The sequence below is a fragment of the Cupressus sempervirens genome, chromosome 1 (assembly GCF_028749045.1).
Source record: "Cupressus sempervirens isolate cs-2001-9-10 chromosome 1, ASM2874904v1, whole genome shotgun sequence".
NCBI classification, from domain to species: domain Eukaryota; kingdom Viridiplantae; phylum Streptophyta; class Pinopsida; order Cupressales; family Cupressaceae; genus Cupressus; species Cupressus sempervirens.
This window is the reverse complement of record NC_143118.1, coordinates 513,256,602-513,280,498: the sequence shown is the minus strand read 5'-3', so window position 1 is coordinate 513,280,498 and position 23,897 is coordinate 513,256,602. Positions and strand designations below refer to the sequence as shown.

Below are 23,897 nucleotides of genomic sequence, written 5' to 3'. Positions count from 1 at the left end.
TTACAGCCCCTCCCTATTCTAGCACAGAAATGGGAGAGTATCTCCATGGACTTTATTGCAATGTTGTCGAGGGTGCAGAGCAAAGATTCCATCTTTGTGGTGGTAGAAATATTGACTAAGTTCTCTCACTTCTTTGCTATAGCGACAGATTGATCGGCCTCTTAGGTAGCTGAGTTATTTTTTTGAGAGGTTTTTTGCCTACATGGTCTTCCTCAAATCATTGTGAGCGACAGGGATAGCAAGTTCCTTAGCACCTTTTGGCAAGAATTATGCAGATTGGTTGGTATGGAATTGACACCCAGTACAAGTTACCACCCCTAGACAAACGGCAGACTGAAATAGTAAACAAATGGGTAAACGGTTATCTCTGAAACTATGTAGCAAGACAACAGAGAGCTTGGGTTAAGTGGCTATATTTAGGGGCGTATTGCTATAACTCCTACCACATGTCCATCCGATTGACTCCATTTCGAGCTCTCCATGCAGCAAGCCTCTGTCGTTCGTAGATCTGGCATTGCAGGACAACAGAGGACCACTCGCTAGGGACTGGATATAGGATCAGCAGGATATTCTCTGATCTCTTCAGGAGAACATTTCTACAAGATCAGAATCAGCAGAAGATGTACGTTGATCGTCGTCAAACAGAGCGGAGTTTCTAGTTGGGTGACATGGTCTATCTTCGTCTCCAACCTTATAGGCAGAGTTCCTTGAAGAAGAGTGGGTCTCAAAAACTTCAGCCTAAATTTTTTGGTCCCTATCGCATTACTTGGAGGGTTAGGGAGGTCGCTTATGAGCTAGACTTGCCAGGTGACAATAGAACTCGTGACGTTTTCCACGTCTCTTACCTCAAGAAAGCAATTGGTCAGTATGTAGTACCCTCCATTGGATTGCCTCCACTTAATGAGGAAGGGAAGCTAGTTTTGGTTCCAACAGAGGTGACAGAGGTCAAAGAAAGAAAGCTGCATAACAAGTCCGTCAAGGAGTATCTGATTCGTTGGAGGGATTTTACATATGAAGATGCCACTTGGGAAGGCAAATCAATCCTTCAGCATCCGACACTGAGATTGCTTGAGGGCAAGCAATCCCGGGAAGGGAGGACTGTAATGTCCCCTTCTCCACTCTAGACCTAATAGTGCCTTGTTGGTCTATCTTTCCATCCAGATGGACTAACGCCATTTATTTTAGGATGCCATCCAGTCACAGGGGTCTTTTGGGCTTTAGTTGGGGAGATATTTAAGTGGGAACTTCTAAGGTTAAGTCACATTGTTTTATTAAGTGAATTTATAAAGTACTTTATTATTTACAATCACTTTATGACCAAATGACTTAAGTGACTAAAAGACAAAATAGGGTTTTATCCCACATTGCTTAATTATTCGCATCTTCCCCACTTCAAGGTTATAAATGCAAGCATCTTCTTTGGAACTATCACCATGAAATATATTAATATATTGCTTCGAAAAGTGGTTGCTTGAATGTGACTAGTTGCTTTAAGAACGCAAACCCTTAATAGCATAGTAGAAGAGCTAGACGTAGCCCCGACTGTTTCTTGGAGGTTCATATTGAACAGAGTTTGTGAAATGTTTATTACTCATATTTGGGACAGTGGCTGAAGAATCATCGACTAAGATAGGTACGGCTTAGTGGAGATAATTTGCACCTGTGGAAGTTCATTGTGATTTCAGTAGGGCAATTGTAGCATGTGGAAATAGCAATACGAGCACTTCTGATGTACACCACAGAGAAATTTGGTGAAGACGAGAGCCATAGCAGCCAGGAAGATGCTCGAGTTTGAGACCACGTGACTCCCAAGCAAATTGCGGATGTTGGCACTGGTAATACAGAACTCCAACGTCAAGACCAAACGTGTGGGAGTGAAGGTAATTAACGCAACTGGGTTATAGCAAATGGGCCGAGAAGATCGCATGCAACGTATGAGATTAGAAAGACTGGGTTTCTGAACGTGAACATTGGGCAAGCACAAACCATATAACCAACTTCCACTACGGCATCCTCCATTGCAACAAACGGGTTTATACTTCACTTATCTAACCCGCATATCCAGTAGCTGTGTATTTAAGTTAATCTTATATGAATGTGATATCCAATCAATGGTATCATGTATAATAGATCTTAGTTGTTACTATTATAAATTGATATTACAAATTGTTGTTCTTGTGCCACTATTAATCTACGTTCTTGAAGTCTCTATGTCATTGTTAATATAACTATTCCATGGCATTCATGTTGAAAATCACTAAAGTGTTATTACAGTAGTACCTTTGATTAAGACCCTTGATTTCATACCAACTATTTCACAAAATTCCGCCAGACCAAGTTTAATTTTGTTGATCAAATCAAGTAGGGATTCTTACAAGTACTTGGTGCATTAGAAATTTAGAAGGATATTCCAAATACGAATGTGACATGGGAGAATGAGGACATCTTGCAACATCCAAGCTTGAGATTGCTTGAGGACAAGCAATTTCAAGGGGGACAAACTCTAATGTCCCCTTTTTGAGCTAGCATTAGACATCAATCATTAGCCCATATTATTACAATCCCGAGGGCTAATTAAGGACTTTAGTCGGATCATGGAGATTATTTGCTAAATTATATTTGTCTTCATAATAAGATGGGAATTAAAGTGAGCAAATTGAAATTTTGTTTTATTATATCCTTATGAGGCCACTTTAAGTGTTATTAATTATTTAGTGTTTCCTAATGAATCAAATTAGAAGGCCACGTACAAATTAATGGAATCTTTTACTAACTCTATCCTTATGCAATGTATCGTGGAAGGCCACATACAAATTAATGGAATCTTTTACTAACTTCATCCTTATTCGATGTATCGGATGTATGGAGAACATTATCAAAAATTTGTGCATTATGAAATGGGAGGAGTGGCTTAGGAAGCGCGGATTGATTATACTCAATTTTGGGAGACATGAGAGGGTATGCTGGAAAAATAAACAAATTGGTTCCATGTTTTGGGGAAGAGGAAAAATGAGTCTAAGAAATGTTACTGCAGATAGTGTATGAGTCTGTGGTACAAAACCCCCATTGACTAGCAGCTTCGATGCCTTCATCTATGAACGGTCTTGGAGCTAGTTCTAGTGAATTGATTAAGCGTTGTGTGTTGAAATTTGGAAGAGTAGATGGTTCGGCTAAGTTCAAGTGGTATTGAGACTATTGTGTTGTTCTCTAAGTTGCAATTGTTTTACTAGTTTGGGCTATGCATATGTTGGAGATGGCATTTCGATAGCCTATTAACATGGGTTCAAATCCCACTCTCAACACAATATCTGATGTTTCCTTTTAGGCCCGTTCAGGGGCTCCCGAGAGTTGATTCTCTCCCTCCACCTATAATAGCAATCTAGACTCCTCATACTGGATGAGTTAAGATTAATTTTGACGGAGCAGCAAAGGGCAACCTAAGCCCCTCAAGTATTGGAGTCGTAGCTTGTTCAGAGGACGAAAACATTCTAGCTCCAAGAGCTAAAAAAGATCAAGGACAGAACTAAAAATCAAGTGGAATGCTTGGCTACTTTGGAGGTTGTTGCTCTAGGAGTCAAACTTGGTGTCCAAAAACTCCATTTGGAAGGAGATTCACAAATTGTAGTAAATGGCATAGCCAAAGGTAGCATGGGCTCTTGGTATCTTGATAAGTTTGTGAAACAAATCAGGTTACTGTTAGATGGCTTGAACGATTTCAAAGTTTCTCACATTCTCAGAGGTGTGAATACATTGGCCGACAAGTTATCCAATGTTGGGGTGGCAGGTTCTTTGGAAAATCATTTCAAAATTCAAACTATTTGAAGGTTATACTAAGATCCAACCCACAGATCTTGATTAATATCCTCGCTACATGGCATTCTGAATGGAGATATTGCCACTCAACCAATTTACTTCTATCCAAACTCATTTTTGCCGATTAACAGAAGGATTGATTTGGCACATACCAAATTTGTACTCTAAGTTTTGTGCACATCATTAATTTGTGTGCCTTAGCCAGACCAACTCATCAATCCCTATTGCGTACAACTTTTAGCCATTCGGCATCGAAGTGAGTTAGGATCAAGTGATTGCTCATACTCAGGCCATGCACAAAAATTGGCTCATGATAATGCATCCATGGACCTTCTAGTGACCTCTTTTTGCTTTAAAACTAGGGGTTAGGCGTTTTTGGGCATACATTGCAAATCAAAATCCTTGAACACCTGCGCAACAATGGAAGCAAATTTTTCCTTGAACACGAATGGCAAATTGTGGCCTTCAAAGGTAGCATCTCTCACTCGATTACGCCACATCTTCAAGCACAATTGTGAACGTTTCTAGGAAGCATTGAGATTGATTTTCGGCAAAGATCACTAGAACTTTGGATGGAGGTCAAGGTCAAATTTGGAAATCTCTTCTCTATTCTTGGCAATCACCATGATGGTGGTGGAATCATAACCAAAAGTGATTTATGTCGCCAGGGAATGCTTGGAAGCTAAATGGGCTGGTGGTCTCAAGGGTATTGTGAATTGGCCCGAGTTGGGTGTTGATATACACATGGGCCAGCTACCATGAAATTTGATTGGTGGGGGAAGTGGTGAACTTCAGCAATTAATGGTCTGGAAGTAATGATCCCCTGGAGACCCACTTACTGGTTGCTCAATGGGGATGGCATAAGCTCCTGCTCTTTCTTCAATCTGTCAACTTGGAATGAGCAGTGTTGGACGGCGGGGGGGTAAGACGCAAAAAATCGACCCCGATTAAGTCAAATGCTCCATTGGATGATGAAGGTTGTCTCTTAATTTAGTGCCAACTCCCTCCCTGAGATATCAAGCGGCAGAAGCAATCTATGCTAGCAGGAGAAAACAACTTGGCAATGGCGGTTGGGGATGTGGCAGGCATGGTGTCTAGGGAGCCAAGCTCAGACAGGAAAGCTAGGAGCACTAGAGTGGAGGTTGCTTCGGAGGGTTTCGCTAGGGTGGGCATCGACACCTCCCTCCTGCCTTCCCGAGTTGCTCCTTCAACCAGTCATGCAGTAGGGCACCGAGGCAAGGTCGTCTAGAATAGCCATGTCATCCTGAACTTCTCCAAGGATGAGGCAGCGGGTCGGTTCAAGTAGCTCTGTGTGGCCATTTGTTTTTGTTACTAGTTGTTCTCCGATGGTCAGTGTTCCTTCTCTTTTGTTGTTTCAGAAATCTTTTTGTTTTCTTGTCACGTATGTGTTAGTAGTTTAGATCATGGGGTGGCAAAGGCCATTTTGATATTTCATGGGAATTAGTCTGATTTCCCATTTTTGTAACTTTCTTCTCGATAAATACAAACTTTTATTATTACCAATCAAAAATAATAATATTGCATGTTAAACTCAAGAAACCTCCAAATGTCACAATCAATATTCAAATCTTTCTGAAGGTTGGCTTGTTGAAAGAAAATACTAGATTTCATTTATGTCATTCATTTATTAATTTGTACATAAATTTTCTTGAAAATTATTTGTTTTTATGCGTTGTTTACATATTGATATCGTGATCAACTTGCCTAGGATGTTAAGACCCGATTTGCATCCCAAGACTCATACTATTGTTATGAGACAACTTTTTCACGCTGAAAGAGGCATTGGGTAGAATGGTTATTTACAACCAATAGGGTGTATATAAGGCTTCACATTTAGAGAGGGCCTAAAAGGTCAAATCGTTGGTCTTGGATGACAATTAGTGGGCTCATGTGGAATATGTATTCGAATTCACCAAGCCTATCATGACTATGCTTCGATTTGCTAATAATTATGCACCTTGTTCAAGGATGTCAATGATGACATGGACATGATGGTAGAGAAAGTAAGACTAGCAATACAAAATCATGAGGATGAGCCCGCAGAATGTCGAACCTTATGCAATGAGGTGGAATCAATCATTCATCATTGTTGGGAAAAGATGACCACCCCATTGCACCTCCTTCATATGCCTTATCTCCGAGGTACTATAGAAAGAAAGTGCTTTCTATGCCAGGGAGATTAGCACCATATACAAATGATGAAGTTGCCAATGGATACAAGTGGGCATTACTAGACTCTTGCAAGATGAAGTGGAGAAAGGAGTTAGTCACAAATTCGGCATGATTGCCCTAGTTAGAAATCATACTCCAACAGTTATTAATGACCACTACAACATGAAAGCTATAACATGGTGGTGCATCCATGATCAAAAGTTTGGATATCTCCAGCCTTTTGGAATCAAGATCCTCTCACAAGGTTTTCTTGTTTCTATTTAGTCATTTGTATTCTAAAATTTAGTAATTATCATTCTTAAAGTTACTTTGCATCTTTATTTTAATTTTGTGAAAACTATCTAGGTTGCAAGTTCTTATGCCATTGAAAGGAATTGGAGTACATGCTCCTTTATCCACCCAGTGAAGCGTAATCGGTTGGGTTCAAAAAAAGGTGAAGACTTGGTTTATATTCATTCCGAACTTGCATCTTTTGTCACTAAGGAGGAACATTACAAGAATGGGGCAGCAAAGCTTTGGGATGTAGCCCTTGAATGTACCAACTTAGTTGAAGCCGTTGAGGATCTTACTAGATTCACTACAGCTTATGATGATGATTACATCCCTACACATGGTGCATCTAGTGCGATGACAACTGCTTTGGGTTCAAATGATTCTGAACTTGCAGCTGCTAAAGATGAAAATCTGATAGATGACTTTTTTCACAATCCTTATGATGATTGATGAATCGTGAACTAAATTTTGTAGTCGTATTGGTTATCTAATTTTCATTGGAATCATGAACATAAATATATATGATATGGCTTATTTGAATACTTGTGAATTATCAATTGGTGTTTAATATTTATCTTTGGCACTTCGCATTGATCAATAATGAAATATCATACTATCGAGTGGTTTACTTTTGTAAACTTATTGCATTTATTTTGTATATAGATATATAAGCGTACCCGAAGGCATCCAAAGAACCAAAAAAAAAAAAAAAAAAATCATGTATCCATGTACTGGGTGTCGTATCTACATCTGCATCCACATCCGAATTTTAACAAGTAACTTAGGTTTTAGTGCATGAGATTTTATAATAATACTTGCATTGCAAGGAAGCAATTACTTTTTAAAGTAACAGTAGCAATTTATTGTTCTTTTAATTTAATGCATTAGATTTGTAGATATTATAAACATCTTGTAGGAGAAAGGTCTTCCTATACCATTATCCCAAACTCATGCTTTTGGATAAAGGTAAAACAAGTTTTGAAGGGACAGCAAAACCCAATGCAAATAGATTTTCATGGTATCCAAAACCCAATTACAAACCGCTCTGAAAGAAAAAACAAATAACTACATCAGCCCAACCATCAGCTAAACAACAGTCTAAGGGAAATAAATCAAGATAAGCTCGAGATGCAACAATACTAGGCTGAAGCCACTAAACTAAAGGGTTTTGACAGGCTTGTAACCTAATCCATAGGTTTTCAAAAGTCTAGCATAATATTCAAGCAAAACCAAAAGCTGTCTTCTCCATTTAAAGACTCCGCCTCAATACGAAGGAGAAGAAAGAAACTACACAACCAATATTCAAAGAAAGGGCAGCAACAACCCCCATGCAACTGCACTGCCTCTTCCATACAAATCTCCTCTACTTCAATAGCTGAAACAACAACCTCATAAGGACGATTACAAGAAGATGCCAACAGCTGAAGTTACAAACCCTCACTCCATCTCACAAGGGCTGTCTCCCCCTCCATAGAAGAACTCTCCATCTATACAGGAGACCCATGAAAATAGGGCAGGGTAGAAGCTAAATAGGCCCTCAGCAATAAATTAAATAAGTCAGGAACAAGAGCACACTCAAAAAACACCATGGAAATCTTCTCTTCCAAAGCAGCAGAAGGGACACTCAACCAAAAACAGAACTCTATACCCAACACAACAAATTTGTAGAATACCAACAAGCTCCTACCCAACAGCACTAGACCATGAACCTGGGGAGAAGAACCCTACACCCAACACTGGTACGTCTTCATCCAAGAGCATAGAAAAGAAGTCTGCATCAGAGGTAAAGTCAACAGTCATCAATCCATAGTCAAACAAAACCAACTCAAAAACCATTGAGATTGTCACCCATAGACTTCAACCAAAGGTAAGGGTTGACCACAACTCTCCATCTACAATACCATTGTCTTCCTCCAAAGATCTGGACCTGATAGCAACTAAACAGAGAGCCCCAAGGGAGCTCACCAAAGCACCCACGGCAATCAAGTCAAAAGCAACCCCCTCCCTTTTCACAAGGAAAGAAGCAACAAAAAAAAGCAAAGGGCAACCCCAGAAAAGGTAGCTTCTTTCTCCACTTTCCCATGAAAGAGATGAAGAAACCATTAGAGAACAAGAGAGCATAACCCTCAACAAAAAATAAAGAAAGAACAAAGTCTCCAAGAGCATAGAAAAGCTCTATGAGAAAAAAAAACAACTCCCTCGCTAATAGCTTCCCCAAAACATGAACCAACTAAAAGCATATCCAAGGGGTAAAACACCCCAAATATGCATCAAGCAAAACAAAGCAAGTAGAGGGAGGTCAGAACCCAAACATTCGAGGAGGACAAAAGAAAAAACCAACAACAATAAGGCTACAAATCACTCCAACCATGAAAACTCCAATCAGACATAGGATAGCCACATTGTCAAAACTGCCACAAGAAAATAGGAAGCCGCCAAAACTACATCTAGATCCCCACCCAAAAATGACCAGCAAAAGCAATGTTGGGTCATCATCAGCATCACGCATCCAACTCCTTCCAAGACTCTGGCTTGGCACCTCCCATTTTCAAAAGAAACACGCTTACCTCTGTGACTCTGCCACTAAGCCCTTTGGTTGAAACCTTTGCAGAAAACTACATACCAACCACTGCTTCCACAACCATATTAATAAAAGTTGTGACACTTGGTCTATTGGCTTAAGCAAGTTTATTTCCAATGGAAGCTTCAGCAATTATCCATTTTTTAATCTATTTAAATAAAGTGTAAAATATAAGTAAACACCGCTGGCCCAAGCTGCTTGCTGGGGAGAGACTAGTTCATAGAAAGAAGATGTGGATGAAACAAAACAAGAAATGGTTTAGTAAATGGAACATTGACTTGCAAAAGTGTCCCAATACTAATGAAGAGGTAAAAAGACTTGTGCTAGAAAAATTCAGGGCTGCCATGTGGACAAAGCAAATGGGGTGAAAAGAAGCCCATTATATGAAAGAGTTCAACCCCACTTGGGATCATGACAAGAAAGACTAGTTATGAGTGGCAATTAAGGGTAAGGCTACAACTCAGATTCAGGTCTCATCATCTAAGGTATAAAACATGTAGATGGACGGCTCCCAAAGAGACTTGGGAACAAAGAACGTGTATTTTCTGCAACAGATGAGTTGTTGAAGCTTAATAGCACTTCATTTTTAAGTGTGTTTCTTACCAAGAGATCTATGGATAGTATGAGAACAGCTTGAAGGAGGGTTGTCTAAACCAATTTTTTGAAGAGGAAAACTTCAGAAAGCTGTTGATTTCTTTATAAAGATTCATAGCAGGAGAAATAAATATCAAGAAGAACATGAAGATGACATAAGATTTTATGATGGGTCCCTTACACTATTGGTCTCGTGGATGTCATTAAAATTCCTTCATTCATTTAAGTTTCTAAATTGTTTAACTTGAAACAAAATGTCAATGAGACATAGAACTTTGTGGTAGGTGATATTTCTAGGCTATATTTCTTGATCAATTAAAATAATCATCCAATCTACAAAAGAAACTCATGTCGAGTACCACCATAACAGAGAACAGAGACCAGAGCAAATATATGGTTCGTTAACATAAAATCCTTCCACAAATGCTAAAATATTCCACGTAACTAGCTGTAATCCCCAAAAGAAAAAATATAACTACTTAGAAACTTATAAAAAAATTCTAATTGTGTCAAAACTGTAATGTAAAATGAGAAATTTCTTCTTTCATATCTATTTTTTAATAGCATGTCATGCATAAATACAATTGCTCAAAGGTGATAAGAATTGGAGTACATATTTTCTTTGATTTACTAAACAGAGATGACTGAAGAAAGAAATAACCTTTTCCATCAGCTCAGTTGGACCTTGCAAAATGTACAAACGTGAAGAACTGATTCAAAACAAACAAAAAGGTTAATTGTTTGAAATCAGTCAGCAAATGCAATCAAAGTTTGTTGGATACAGCATTTAAAGAGCTTGCATATTTTTAGCTATAATTAGCATGAAAAAAAACTATAAGGCAACAAAATGCAGAAAGGAAGCCTCCAAATACTCCCAAAATTCTAGAAATGGTATTTGAATAGGAAAATAGAATGGAACAAGGATAAGGAATAAAGAAGCCAATATGTGTTTTCATCAAACATAGTATAAAGAAAGAATAATAAATAATCAAATGAAACTGTTTGGTCAGCTATGGCAGAGAAAATTAATAAACCACGAATGATGACAAGGATCTAGAGAATCAATTTGAAGTTGATTTAATTCAGAATTCACATACAGTGAGGGAAAGCAGAAGTCATAAATTTCAAGAGACTTTGGCCAAAGGAAAATGTCCAACATGATGTAAATTTACTGATGAAAGAAATTCTTACTTATGAATGCATAAATTATGTATGCAAGTGAAGGATGATTACTGAAGTGGCTTAGTATTATTGGCATATAGTATAACTATATACATCTTTGCAGGAGGACTAACCAAAACAAAATGACGAAATGAATGGGGATCGATAGTTTTCCATGATAGCTTACAAGAGTAGGCCACCATGATAGTCATACATCATGCATGCCAGCAACTTAAACATTTAAGATCAAAACAGGAAATTTGATAGGGCATTTGTAAATTAAAAAAATTCAATATTGAAGTTACGAACTCCTGAAAGCTGCATATTTGATCTGCCACCACAATACATTCATTCACAAGCATCAAATAGTTCTAGGGTCACCGCAGCATCAGGTAAGGAGTTGGTACAGACAATCGAATCGTAATGGGGAAGCAGCAATAGATGCAGAATTGGTACTTACAGCAGGGTTAGGAATTTGGCTCAGCAGTTGGTCTTGGTTGTACTATATTGTTTTCATCACAAATACTCCAGCCAAGGTAGGCTCCTCCTGCATCCTCAGATAAAATATTTTGTCCCAGCTATTAGTCTGGTTTTAATTTTTTCTTTTCAAAGGGATAAGGGTACACACAGCATTAGGTTACTCAGTGCCTTCAGAATATTTCACATCAGACCTTAAATGTGTTCTAGTATTTAAATTTCCAGAGGCTTCTTAAAAAGTAGTAGGTTGTAAACATTTCAAACAATTACCTACAACAAAAACATACCACCCATATGCAACTCCATTTTATATATGGTTGCCATCTATACATGTGCAATGCAATAGAGATAAATTTTACACTTCAAAAATTATTGTTGTAGGAGATTTTCCACAGTATGTCAAATTATGATATTGCTATCAGGACTTAACTATGTAGTTTTTGAGTCAAACTCATTGACCCAGGTCTCATGAGTAGTGATTCACACATGAATCCATCTCTCATGAGAATAAATGGAACACTTAGCACTCATTGGATCTAGGTGATGCTCACAGAGGTGAAGCACTGGGACTTCCCGAAGGTCACCCATCCTAGTACTACTCCAGCTCGAGCGCGCTTAACTACGGAGTTTCCTCCATGGTTAAACCCACTCTACTTGCATCCCCATTTGCAAAATCTCCTACAACAATAAACAATTGGTGAAGGTTTTGCAAATGAGGATGCAAGCAGAGTGAGATTAACCATGGAGGAAACTCCGTAGTTAAGCGCACTTGAGCTGGAGTAGTACTAGGATGGGTGACCTCCCGGAAAGTCCTGGTGCTTCACCTCTGTGAACATCACCTAAATCCAATGAGTGCTAAGCGTTCCATTTATTCTCATAACAGATGGATTTATGTGTGAATCACTACTCATGAAACTTGGGTCAAAGAAATTGACTCAAAAACTACACAGTTAAATCCTAATAGCAATATCATAATTGCTGTTGTATTAAGCTAGCAAATACAAGACTAGCATTTTGTGAAATATTTCAAAAGAACCAAAAAAATGCTATCATAAATTCAAAAACTTTTAAAACATAAATAAGAAATATATATATATCATGTTTTAGACCTTTGCAAAGGATGCAAGTCAACTTACTGGCCAAATCGAAGAACATCTCCAACATATAACTCTTGATAAACCTTTGGTTTAACCTGAGAAAAGAAAAAAATGAAAAATAAAAATGCTGTTAAAAACATTGACAAATTGCAGCAGAAAAAAATAATTCTTGGTTCAAACATATTAGCTTCAAAAATCAAAATATATGTATTATGTTCATCTAAGAATCTGCACATAATGCATTTAAGAATCATATTTAAGAATTCATTACATTAATGAATTCTTTTTATTTTCCCCATAGATTTTATGTAGTTATTATCTACATCATCAAGTTCACACCCTAGACCCTTGAACCGGGTTCGGTTTTAGGTTTGCATAATGGTTCATGACAGGTTCAGGCAGGGTCCATGCTTGGACCTATGGGTTTGACTAGGTCCAAACCACCATGGACACGTGCAGATCCACAAGTCCAAGCATGGACCCTATGTGGACTTAGGGGTACCTAGCAGGGACCCGAGAAGACCTAGCATAGACCCACATGGAAAACCAAGGACCCATAGCAGTTAAGTAAAAAAGTGGGGCCAAAACATATTAAAATGACATTTTTTATTATTTTTTCTCCAAGCCCTAAAACGACCCTAATAAGGAGCCTCCAAACACATTTCATTTCACATTTGCTCTCTCACTTTGCTATATACATCTTTCAAGTTTGAAGTGAAGTGATTGTATCCTTCGAAAGAGGACATTTCAATATTTAAGTTATGCATTTCAAGCATATTCTTTAATTTTTTTGATAGATTGTTTCAAGTTTTTGAAAAGTTATTGTATAAATTTTGAAGTTTGTTTGTTTTTCCATTTTTTGTTATAGATTGCAACAATGAGTATTCAAAGCTCAATAGTTAGGTCTCAAAAAAAATTAATTGATAATGGGTCACCTCTATCGAAATACACTACAAGATTTCTCAATGTCCTAGAGGTGGGGGTGGTTGTCCTACATTTTGCCACCACAAAATGCAGGTAACAGTACGAAACTTTTTCAACTTAGTTTCTCATTTCTCTGAGTTTAGTTCATTATTTAATTGGTTAGTATTGATCAACCAATCGATTCTAATTGATATAATGAATCCATTTATTGAAGGATTTCGTCAAGTCTTTTTGGTTTTTTTGTTTGTTGAACCTATGCTTGATTTTTTAAGCCTTCAACATCCCTTTTCACATTTTTCAATGTGTGTTTGTTGGCTTTTGGTCTTTTGGTTTTGCTCAAGTCATTGCTTTCAGTTTTTCCTTCAATTTGCTCTACCTTAGGGCTTAGTCGGAATTGGCAATCAAAAGATATGATTATTTTAGTGCCTAAAAAGTGGACTTTCTAGGTGCAACTGCACAAATTAAAATATCATGTTATATTTTGAAGTTGACATTCACTTTTTGAAAAATATAACAAAAGTTTGCTTTATGTTATGTTTTTAAGTTACTTTATCATTTCAATTTTTCACTTAAAGTAACTATAGAGCACTTTATGTTATATTTTTAAGTTGAGTTGCTTTTTAATTTTTCACTTAAGTAACTATATTAATGTAATGTCTCTTCTCCCATCTTGGGTATTTGATGCTTAAAACTTGTAACAAATGTTAGTAGATGGAAAAGACAACATAAACATATATGAGTATAAAACAATAATTAGAAATTAACAAAATGAATATTATTAAATCATCAAGTACTAATTCCCATACTAGACCCGCCTAATCCTTTGAAGGAGGCTCTACTCAAATCTACCTAACCCTCTAATGAGAATAACTCTCAATTAGGAAACCATAATGTTAAGAGCACCTTCTAAGGCCTCTGGGATCTCTATTAATAAGTGAACTCATTAACAATACATACTTGGTAGAGATCCCACCTCTAATCAAGCCTCTTGTCTCTAACATATGCATATGATTATCCACTACAATATATATTGTCTCTAAGAGATTCTCTACAAATCTCTCTCTGGAATCCAATTCGGAATCCCGACATTCAATTAAGAATGTCCTTTAATCTTTGACTTTTCTTAAACGAAACTTGACATTCTAATGAATACCTTCTACCAAGTTCTTACTTCATCTCTATGAGAACTATAAAGTTCTCATCTCAATACTTGATCTTGATAATTTTATCTACCAAACAATTTGTATCTATTTATGAAATAAACACACCTCTAGTTCCCCTTAGTTTTTCATTTTATAATCCTTCATAGAATATATATTACTTCAATTCTTGACATTCAATATATATTAGTTTAGTTTCTTTACTTTCTCTACTCTGATGGTTTTGTAGTTCAACTCTCTTAGGTATAATTGCTTTTCAATCCTCCCATATTTTATTTTTCATCCATGTCCTTTTCAACAAGTTGCAAACCTTCATAATCACAATCCTTTTGAAAAGTCACAACCCTTCATAATCATAATCCTTTGGTTAAATCGTAACACTTCATACTTTTGAAAAGTCACAACACTTCATAATCACAAAACTACCAAAAAGTCACAACACTTCATAATCACAATACTATCAAAAAGTCACAACCTTTCATAATTAGAATCCTTTTGAAAAGTCACAACTCTTCGTAGATAAAAATATTTTTGAAGAGTCACAACCATTCATAATCACAACCCTTTCAAAGAGTCACATCTTTTCATTATTGAAAATATTTGAAAAAGTCACTTGTTTTCTTCTCATTCCTCTTCTAATAATCCTTCTTTAATTCCTCTTCTGCTCTTCTTCCTTACTCTTTAAAATGAACTCTCCTCCCTTTTATACCTTAGTTTTAAAGAGTCACATCTTTTTATTACATCTCTTGACTTTTTATTAGATTTGGTTGATTTATATTATATTGTTTCTTACTTATCTATTTTGTATTTATTATCATTTATTATTAAATCTTATTTAGAAAGATAACATACTTTCTACAATATTCTTTTCTATTTAATTTTAATTATTTATTTTTTTCATATTAAATTTATTACTATTTGATTGTTTTAAAATATTATAATAAATATTATTTTATTGATAATATATTATACATGAAATTTGTATTTCTTATTTCTATACTTGAATATGATTTTCTTATCATTATTTATTTAATTTTTTCTTAAAATTTTATTTTAAAATGGGGACATCACAATTAACTATATAGCTTGATTTAATTTTTGAATTTTAATCCAAACATTTTAGTAAATATTACTTTTTGAATTATATTTGCACATTATATATTTATCTATATACTATAAATATTATTTATGACCCATTTAAGTAATATTTCTTCAAAATTTAAATTGACATGTACTTAATTCATCACTTAAGTTGTGCATAACATGTCTACAAGCATATTTATATCAAAATATGTAATTGCCTCTAGAAACCATGATTTTGAATGAAAACGCAATTTTAAAACACATAAAACATGTAAATACATGTGTTTTAAAATATGCAATAACTCCTAAAAGGTGAGACATGCATATTTAAGTGTTTTCAGAATATGCAATGACCCCCAAAAGGTGTGATTTTGCACTAAGGGTCATTTGTGAACAAATTTTAAAATATGCATATGCACTCAAAAGGTGTGATTTGCATTTAGTCTTCTATTACATGGCCTTGAAATATGTAATGCACCCCGAAAAGTACGATTTTGCACTGAGGATCATTTGTGAACATATTTTCAAGTATGTAATGCACCCCAAAAGGTGTGATTTTGCTCTTGGACTCCATTAAATGTTTTTAACACATGTATATGCACTCAAAAAGTGTGATTTGAATGAGACTCTATTACATGTTTTTAAAACATGTAATCTCTTCCAAAATGTGTGATCTGCCTTGAAAAACATGCATATGCCCTCATAGAACCCGAAATTGAAGATTCAAGGGCAAAAAACATGATGTTTCTTCCTCCAAGAACACGTTTTACATCAAAAATGCTTAGATATGCCTATATAATGGCTTGAAATATTTCACAAGGGGGGCGTTTTTGAGTTTTAATGCATATATATGCATTTGGGGATCATGATTTTGCATATCCAAGACAAAAATGACTCAAATTTTTGCATTTGCTTTAGGTATCAAAAACGCTTCATTTCATGCCTTCTATGAATCACGTTTTTGCTAAAAACGCCCAAAAAATTGGGTTTTTTAATCCACTTACGCGTTTTGAAGTCACGTTTTTGCATTTGGATTCATGTGTTAGCATTTGGGGAAGTCATTTTTGCAATCCCAAGCCAAATACAATCAATTTATATGCATTTGTGAGCCACGTTTTTGCAAAGACGACTCAGATTTTTGCATGAAAAGGGCATGTTTTTGTTAAAAACACTAAAAAAATGGCATTTCCAGCCCATACATTTGAATCAATGGGGGTTTTTTTTAGTTTTAATGTACGCTATTGCCTTTGGAGAGCACGTTTTTGGCATTCCCGTGTCAAATTCGACCCTTCATTGCTGATTAATATTTGTTGAGTGCAAGTGTGGAAGATGTCAAATTATTGTTTGAGAATCCGGATTTGGAATAGAATTGGTCTTCAAAGTCTATAAATCTTGCTATTTTGGCTCATTAACCTCCAAGTAAGTGGACATCTTCAAACTTGCTCATCAATTCATGCTTATATTGCTATTTCAATGCATATTTTAGCTTGAAGTTGCACACTTGTCCATATATATGCCATGAAAAATGCATTTTGCTTGCTTTCTCGTTTTTCTTCATTTGGAAGAAATTGCAAGTTCTTTCCCAAGAACTTGAGCACATTTCGCTTCACTCCACCTTCCACCTCTCATGCAAGTGCATCATTTCATTTCATATTCACCATTACATGCCAAGGCACAGTGCATCCATTCCTTTCATGTAATTCCAAGGCACATGTAATTCCACTTTCCATGTCATGACACACTACATCTCATTCTCCACATGAGATTACATGTAATCTCACCCTCCATCCACAATTACATGTAATCTCACTCTCCATACCCATTTACTCGCATTTCCATCTTCTGAACCTAAATGCATATTCGTTTTACATGCAATTCACTTTATGTGTAATGACATCCACAGAACTTATTTTTGACTAAAGGTCACACTTTTACAGTCAAAAGTTACCATTTGCACGCATTTCCATGCACCTAGCCTTCATTCCTCAAGGCATTTTTATAAGAACTCATCATTTTCCCATATGCATTTACATGCCATCCATCTTCCTAAGTCCCATTTTAGCCCTTTGCATGTACTTTCCATATCACATCCAATTCATTGCATATATTCCATAAGTATCTAATCAATACTCCGAATATACTATTCCTCCAAGATCCATTTTGCCAATATTCTCATGGAGTCAGAATCCATATCTTCCAATGATGGATTCAATCCCATTGAAATTTTTGTGTTGCAACAAGTCTGAAAGATCCCTGATGGATCTCTTCTGCTGATTTACTGTAATTTTATATTTTAAAATATGTTTTCCCTGTTTATTAAAATTTTCGTGCAGAACTAGATAGAAGTTGCAAAAGGGTTTGATTCTATGCTCCACGAGGATGCATTTCCTAGGGTTTTACCCTCGTACCCGTACCGGAGATGAAACGGGGATGCGGGAACAGATTTTGACCGTCCCTTGAGTCGTCCCCTTTCTGAAAAATTCAGAAACGTCCCGAAAACGGCCAATTTTTCTTGGCAGGAAACTTGGGGACGGCCAACAATATCGGGGACGGTTTTGCCGTCCCCTATCCGTCCCCGAAACTGCTGGCCGTCCCCTTTTTTCCAATCAATCTAGTAAAGGCAAACCATCCCCAAAAAAATATTTTTTCCTAATTTTTGTTGTTCGTGTGGCCTCTAGTCATCTTAAAGACATAATAACAATATGCAACCCATATTTGGTCCATTAAAACACTAACTCTTCTACTCATTTTTTGATTTAACATACTTGCTAAGAGGAAGGAAAAAAACATAAGAGCAGTAGCAGCAATGAGCAAAGATTGTGTTTAGTGAGGAAAGATTGCATTTGGTATTTACTATTTACTAACTATTTTAGTTGGACTTCTCTTTATTTTATTCTGATTTCAGCATGATACTTGAAGCCTTTAGGCATTTTAATTTTTGCTATATATGTATGTGATATTGTTATAATGGAAGCACTTAGTATTTGTCATTTGATAATATTCCATGTATTTATCTTCTAAAATGTCTATGGTGAATGGTTTATCAATGTTATGATATACATTTTGGAATTTTGTCTCTATATTAAAAAAAATCCCCTATGTTTTTAATCGCCGTCCCCTGATGTCCCGTCCCCTAAATTTTGGCTTCGACCCGTACTCGTACCGGAAACACGTCCCCGTCCCCTAAAACGTCCGTGTCCTGAAACTCCGTGGAACATAGGTTTGATTGTTTTATATTTTTAATGATTTTTCAATAAGTAATAACAGAAGTACAATAACATGAACCAGTTCTGAAAATGTATTCCAAATACATTTAAAGCAAAGTTGTTTCAAGCAGATTTTTTGAATATACGCCTAATATGTAACCAAATGAAGACTTATAATAATATACAGACGATTACAACCAAGAATAAGGCCAACCTGAAGGCGTGAAGGTGAAATATGAGCCCAGAAGGAAGCTACAGTTAAAATCCAGCTCTCAAATGTTGCACGTGGGAAAGACTATGGCTATCAGGCGTGGCCATATAGCTGCAAAGTGCCCACACGTGGGTAAAATGCCCAAACCCCAACTAAAACTCTGACTCAATACTGCGTTCCCCAGAAGAAACAATGCACAATCTCCAAGATGCTTCCGATTACAAGAATCCAAACCACTGTTTTGGGGGCTACATCCCAAACAGGCAAAGCAAATGGGATTGGTGTCCCAAATGCTAAAAGCTCAATCAGAGCCCAAAACACAAATCCAAGATGTAATATGTAAATAATGCCTTCGAACTTTGTCCTTTACCTCCTTATAACCCACTAAACTTAGCTTGAACCTAAAAGCGTCTCCATGTGGCGTTGAGTTATAAAATAATAAATTTCTCATTTTTAAAGTGGTCAAGTATCCAGAAAATGACCTCTTTCCCAATAGAAAGAAAGTCATTCACCGAATTGCTTTGAGTCAAAAGAGAATTATTTAGAAGAGTTCAAGACCTTACCAACGAGCTATTACACCAAGGGATATTCACCCAAATGAGGCCAAAAAACCCCTTATTACTCCAAAATGGCTATAACTTAGCCTTATTTAAATTATTAAAATGCTAACTTAGGAGAATATTTAAATATGTTAAAATATTTCCCAAATAGCGAACTGATAGCCAAAACACCTCTATAAGATGAAACTGAACTTGTCACCCCCTGTGACTAATGCCGGATAATCTGAAATAACTGACAGTCTCATCCCTCAAAATTAGGGATACTCCTAAAAAATAGGAACGTCTCCGAATCTCTCAAAGCTGAAACTATAGAATGATCTCGTAGAGACTCAAGACTATAACCCATCTCCACTATCGTCGGTAGAAATTGTGTATCAACCGACAGGACCCTTCGGAAAGGTTTTTGTATCAGCCGACGAGTACCTTCGGGAAAGTTCTTGTTATGTAGCCGACGGAAAAATAGTTTGTAGCGGACATAATGTATCTGGCCGACGGATACCTTCGGGAAGGTTCCTCGGAAAGTATTTATAACCCCTTCGGAAAGCATTGTAATCATCAGATCATTAAAAAGCATAATGTAATGTTCTGGCATATGCGAATAATAATAAGAAGAGTTTTGTTGTTCGTGTTCGTTATCTGTGTGCAATTCTTAATTAACCTATGCGGTAAACATTTGGCGCCGTTGCTGGGGAATACTCACCACTATACTACAACGACAGATTCACAGATTCAGACAGATCTGCGCATCCGGACTGACCAGGTGTATGAGTTACGTCGTCAACAGCACTCTTCTGGGACACCTCCTTCTTCTCTCTAGTATTTCTTTTATTGGTTGTGGGTTGTCTCCTAATTTTGCTAGTCGTTAGGAGACAACTTTTCTTTTTGGGGGGGATGATGTCGTCGGTAGAAATTGTGTATCAGCCGACAGGACCCTTCGGAAAGGTTTTTGTATCAGCCGACGAGTACCTTCGGGAAAGTTCTTGTTATGTAGCCAACGGAAAAATAGTTTGTAGTGGACATAATGTATCTGGCCGACGGATACCTTCAAGAAGGTTCCTCGAAAAGTATTTATAACCCCTTCGGAAAGCATTGTAATCATCAGATCATTAAAAAGCATAATGTAATGTTCTGGCATATGCGAATAATAATAAGAAGAGTTTTGTTGTTCGTGTTCGTGTTCATTATCTATGTGCAATTCTTAATTAACCTATGCGGTAAACATTTGGCGCCGTTGCCGGCGAATACTCACCACTATACTACAACGACAGATTCACAGATTCAGACAGATCTGCACATCCGGATTGACCAGGTGTATGAGTTACGTCGTCAACAGCACTCTTCTAGGACACCTCCTTCTTCTCTCTAGTATTTCTTTTATTGGTTGTGGGTTGTCTCCTAATTTTGCTAGTCATCAAGAAACAACTTTTCTTTTTGGGGGGGATGATGTCGTCGGTAGAAATTGTGTATCAACCGACAAGACCCTTCGGAAAGTTTTTTGTATTAGCCAACGGGTACCTTCGGGAAAGTTCTTGTTATGTAGCCGACGAAAAAATAGTTTGTAGCGGACATAATGTATCTGGCCAACGGATACCTTCAGGAAGGTTCCTCGGAAAGTATTTATAACCCCTTTGGAAAGCATTGTAATCATCAGATCATTAAAAAGCATAATGTAATGTTCTAGCATATGCGAATAATAATAAGAAGAGTTATGTTGTTCGTGTTCGTGTTCATTATCTGTGTGCAATTCTTAATTAACCTATGCAGTAAACATCCACCTCCTAAAATGTAGGAAACTCCTCCTACAATTAAGGAACTGCTCTCAACTGCCCTCCAACTATTTGAAACTCCAAATCCGAACACTATATACCCTGACTGAGTCTCTAAACACCACTACCAGCCTACAAGACTCCCTAATAGGCTAACTCTATCGTCTATGATGTCCACTCTAGAAAGGGGACATGAAAAAGTCAACATATGCCAGAATTTCTATAAAGAATGAAGACATCCAGTAAAGAAGACGTGCTTCAAATCAAAGAAGCAGTAATTCATTTGGTCTCCATTTTGCCAATGATTGTCCGAGAACCTGAGTTCGTGTGGGAATGCGCCAAGCACTTTGTTTCAAAAAACAAAAACAAAAAAAGGAAGTTGCAAATGCTTGTCAAAAAGTTGTTCCAAGTTTACCTCCAGACATCATTAAGGTCTTCAAAATGTCGAAAAATCCAGAATGTGCAAGTCTGACAAGATAATTCACAACTTGGAATAAGGAAAAGCTTGATCATGTCGAGTTGTCAAACCACAACTGGAAAATCATCATGGTGAATGCAGTGGCATAGAATACAAGAATCCCCGATCCCGTGATCATCATCAAATACAAGGCCTTTGCCAAAAATCCACAAGATTGATTCATTTAGAATTAATAGCCTCAACTCTTTCTTCTTCTTCTTTCATGTTTGTAGTTGTAGAGGATGTCTTGCTGGAAATTGTGTAATTACATATAATACAATTATCATGTGTAATGACATGTAATCCAATAATTTCTCTTGTTAGTTAGACCAGGTCAAAGTTGGTTGAGTTGCTCCCACTTTTTCTCAACTCTTTTGCCTATATAAAGGAGTGCCCCCTCATTGTAAAAATCGTCTTTTGTTGTTTGCAAGAAAGCTCTTTCAAACTTGTGCAAGCATAACTTTGATTGTGTAATACGAATTTGAGAGAATGGTAAATAAAAGAAGCAATTGAATTCAAAGCTTTGACTGGAAGCAATTGTGATAAAGCAAATTAGAGGCTTTGACTATAATTTGTGTCTAATGTCTGATTCATGATATTATTGTGTGTTCAATAATAATAGCATAGTGAGTTAAGAAGAAATCAGAGCCGAAGCTTTGACTAGGAGCAATTGTGGTAATATATAGACTAGAAGCTTTGACTGTAGCTTGTGTTAGCATCTCAAATTCACAAAAAATAGTTTGAATTTCCCCACTTCTATAAGTTTTTGCGCCCCAATGGTAGAGATTTTTCTTATAGAATAGAGATCTACTTCTAGAAGTCTTTGCACCCCAATGGTAATGATTTTTCTTTTAAATTAGACAAACAAGACTTAGAGCCAAACTGATACGCTTTCAATTGGCCTTTGAGTTGGTGTTGGTTTATCAGTATCACCATTTCCAACTACAAGATAGAAGTGTAGTTAGAGATTCATCTTACCCATTACTCACTTCGCGGGTAAGTGGATTCTTTCCTGAAAGTTAAGAGGAAAAAATATTGGTAACACCCCTTACAAAATATCTCAACTTCTTGCTTACTGTGAGCTGATCCAAGGAACAATGAGAAGAGGGAGCCTTCCCTTTAATGTAGGAGAGACTTGATCTCATACGCTGTGGCTGGTCTACCTATTTTGTGACTAGATTTTCACAAAACAATCAGTTACAAAATATCCACCCAATACAGGTGTGTATGGAAATGTAATTTTTGCAACTCAAAATATAGAAACTCCTACTACCGACTATAACTTCATTTTATAGACCCTAGAGGTAAAGGGAGTAATATGCGTGAGGGTCCACCGAGGGGAGATAAGAAAGGGCTTCCACCTAGACAAATAGCAGCACTCAATAAAGAACAAGAAGATGCAGAGAAATTAGTCGCAAAAGGAAAACAAAGTGGTTATTCAAGGAAAAAACAAAATGCCAACACCACTCACTCAACTAGCCTCTAGACATCCCTTCTTGCCTATGCCTTCAAGTGAGGATGAAGATGAAGATGAACCACAATTCATCACCCTCAATAGGGGTCCACTAGATCACGCATTTCAAAATGAGGCAAGAGATATTGTGGATGAAAAAGTTGCTCATTGCAACTATGTGAATGGTCTTTCATTCAGCTTAGTGAGGTCACCATATTGGAGGGAAATGGTGACAGAGATGGTAACAGCAATAAACAATGCACCTTCTAGTTACCAAGGTCCTAGATTTGAAAAGGTGCGCACCTCGTTATTGAATAAAGAGAGGAAAAATGTAGAGGCCCAATAAAAACCAATTAGAAATTCAAGGGTTCAAACAAGTGTGTCAGTTATCTCTGATGGATGGTAAGATTACAAAAATCGTCCCTCAATCAATGTTATTGTTGTGTCCCCCAAGGGGGCAATTTTTTTAAGGTTGATGACTGTCAGGGGGAAGTAAAAGATGTAGAGTTTATTTCCCTGATTCTCATTAATACTATAGAGGTTGCAAGTACTTATAATGTTGTCCAAGTAATTAAAAACAATGCAAAAGTTTGCGGGGCTGCAAGTGCTTTGGTAGAGGCCAGATATGATCACATATTTTGGACACCATGCACTGTACATTCACTCAATTTGGTGATGTAAGCAATTGGCACCCAAGTAGACTAGGTGAAACAAATTTATTAGAAGGGTGAGGAGATTCAGATGTTTGTGACAAATCACCTTAAGCAATTTTTAGAACTTTCTCAAAATTGGAACTATTTAAGGTAAATTTAAATTTTTCATTTTTAGATTCATTTATCATTTTATGTCATATTTTGCATACTTGAATAAAATATTGTTTGTTCTGTT

General features: G+C 36.7%; 1 protein-coding gene across 1 annotated transcript in view; it reads right to left on the bottom strand.

Annotated features, from left to right (window-relative positions):
- The window catches only part of LOC149578487 (SMAD/FHA domain-containing protein), a 173,972-nt gene that overhangs the window by 104,121 nt on the left and 45,954 nt on the right, over nucleotides 1-23,897 (bottom strand). The window contains exons 4-5 of the mRNA XM_089829395.1: nucleotides 12,229-12,284; nucleotides 10,116-10,164 (exon numbers count right to left, since the gene is read on the bottom strand). Of these exons, the coding sequence (XP_089685521.1) occupies nucleotides 10,116-10,164; nucleotides 12,229-12,284 (105 nt within the window). The remainder of the gene's footprint in view (nucleotides 1-10,115; nucleotides 10,165-12,228; nucleotides 12,285-23,897) is intronic.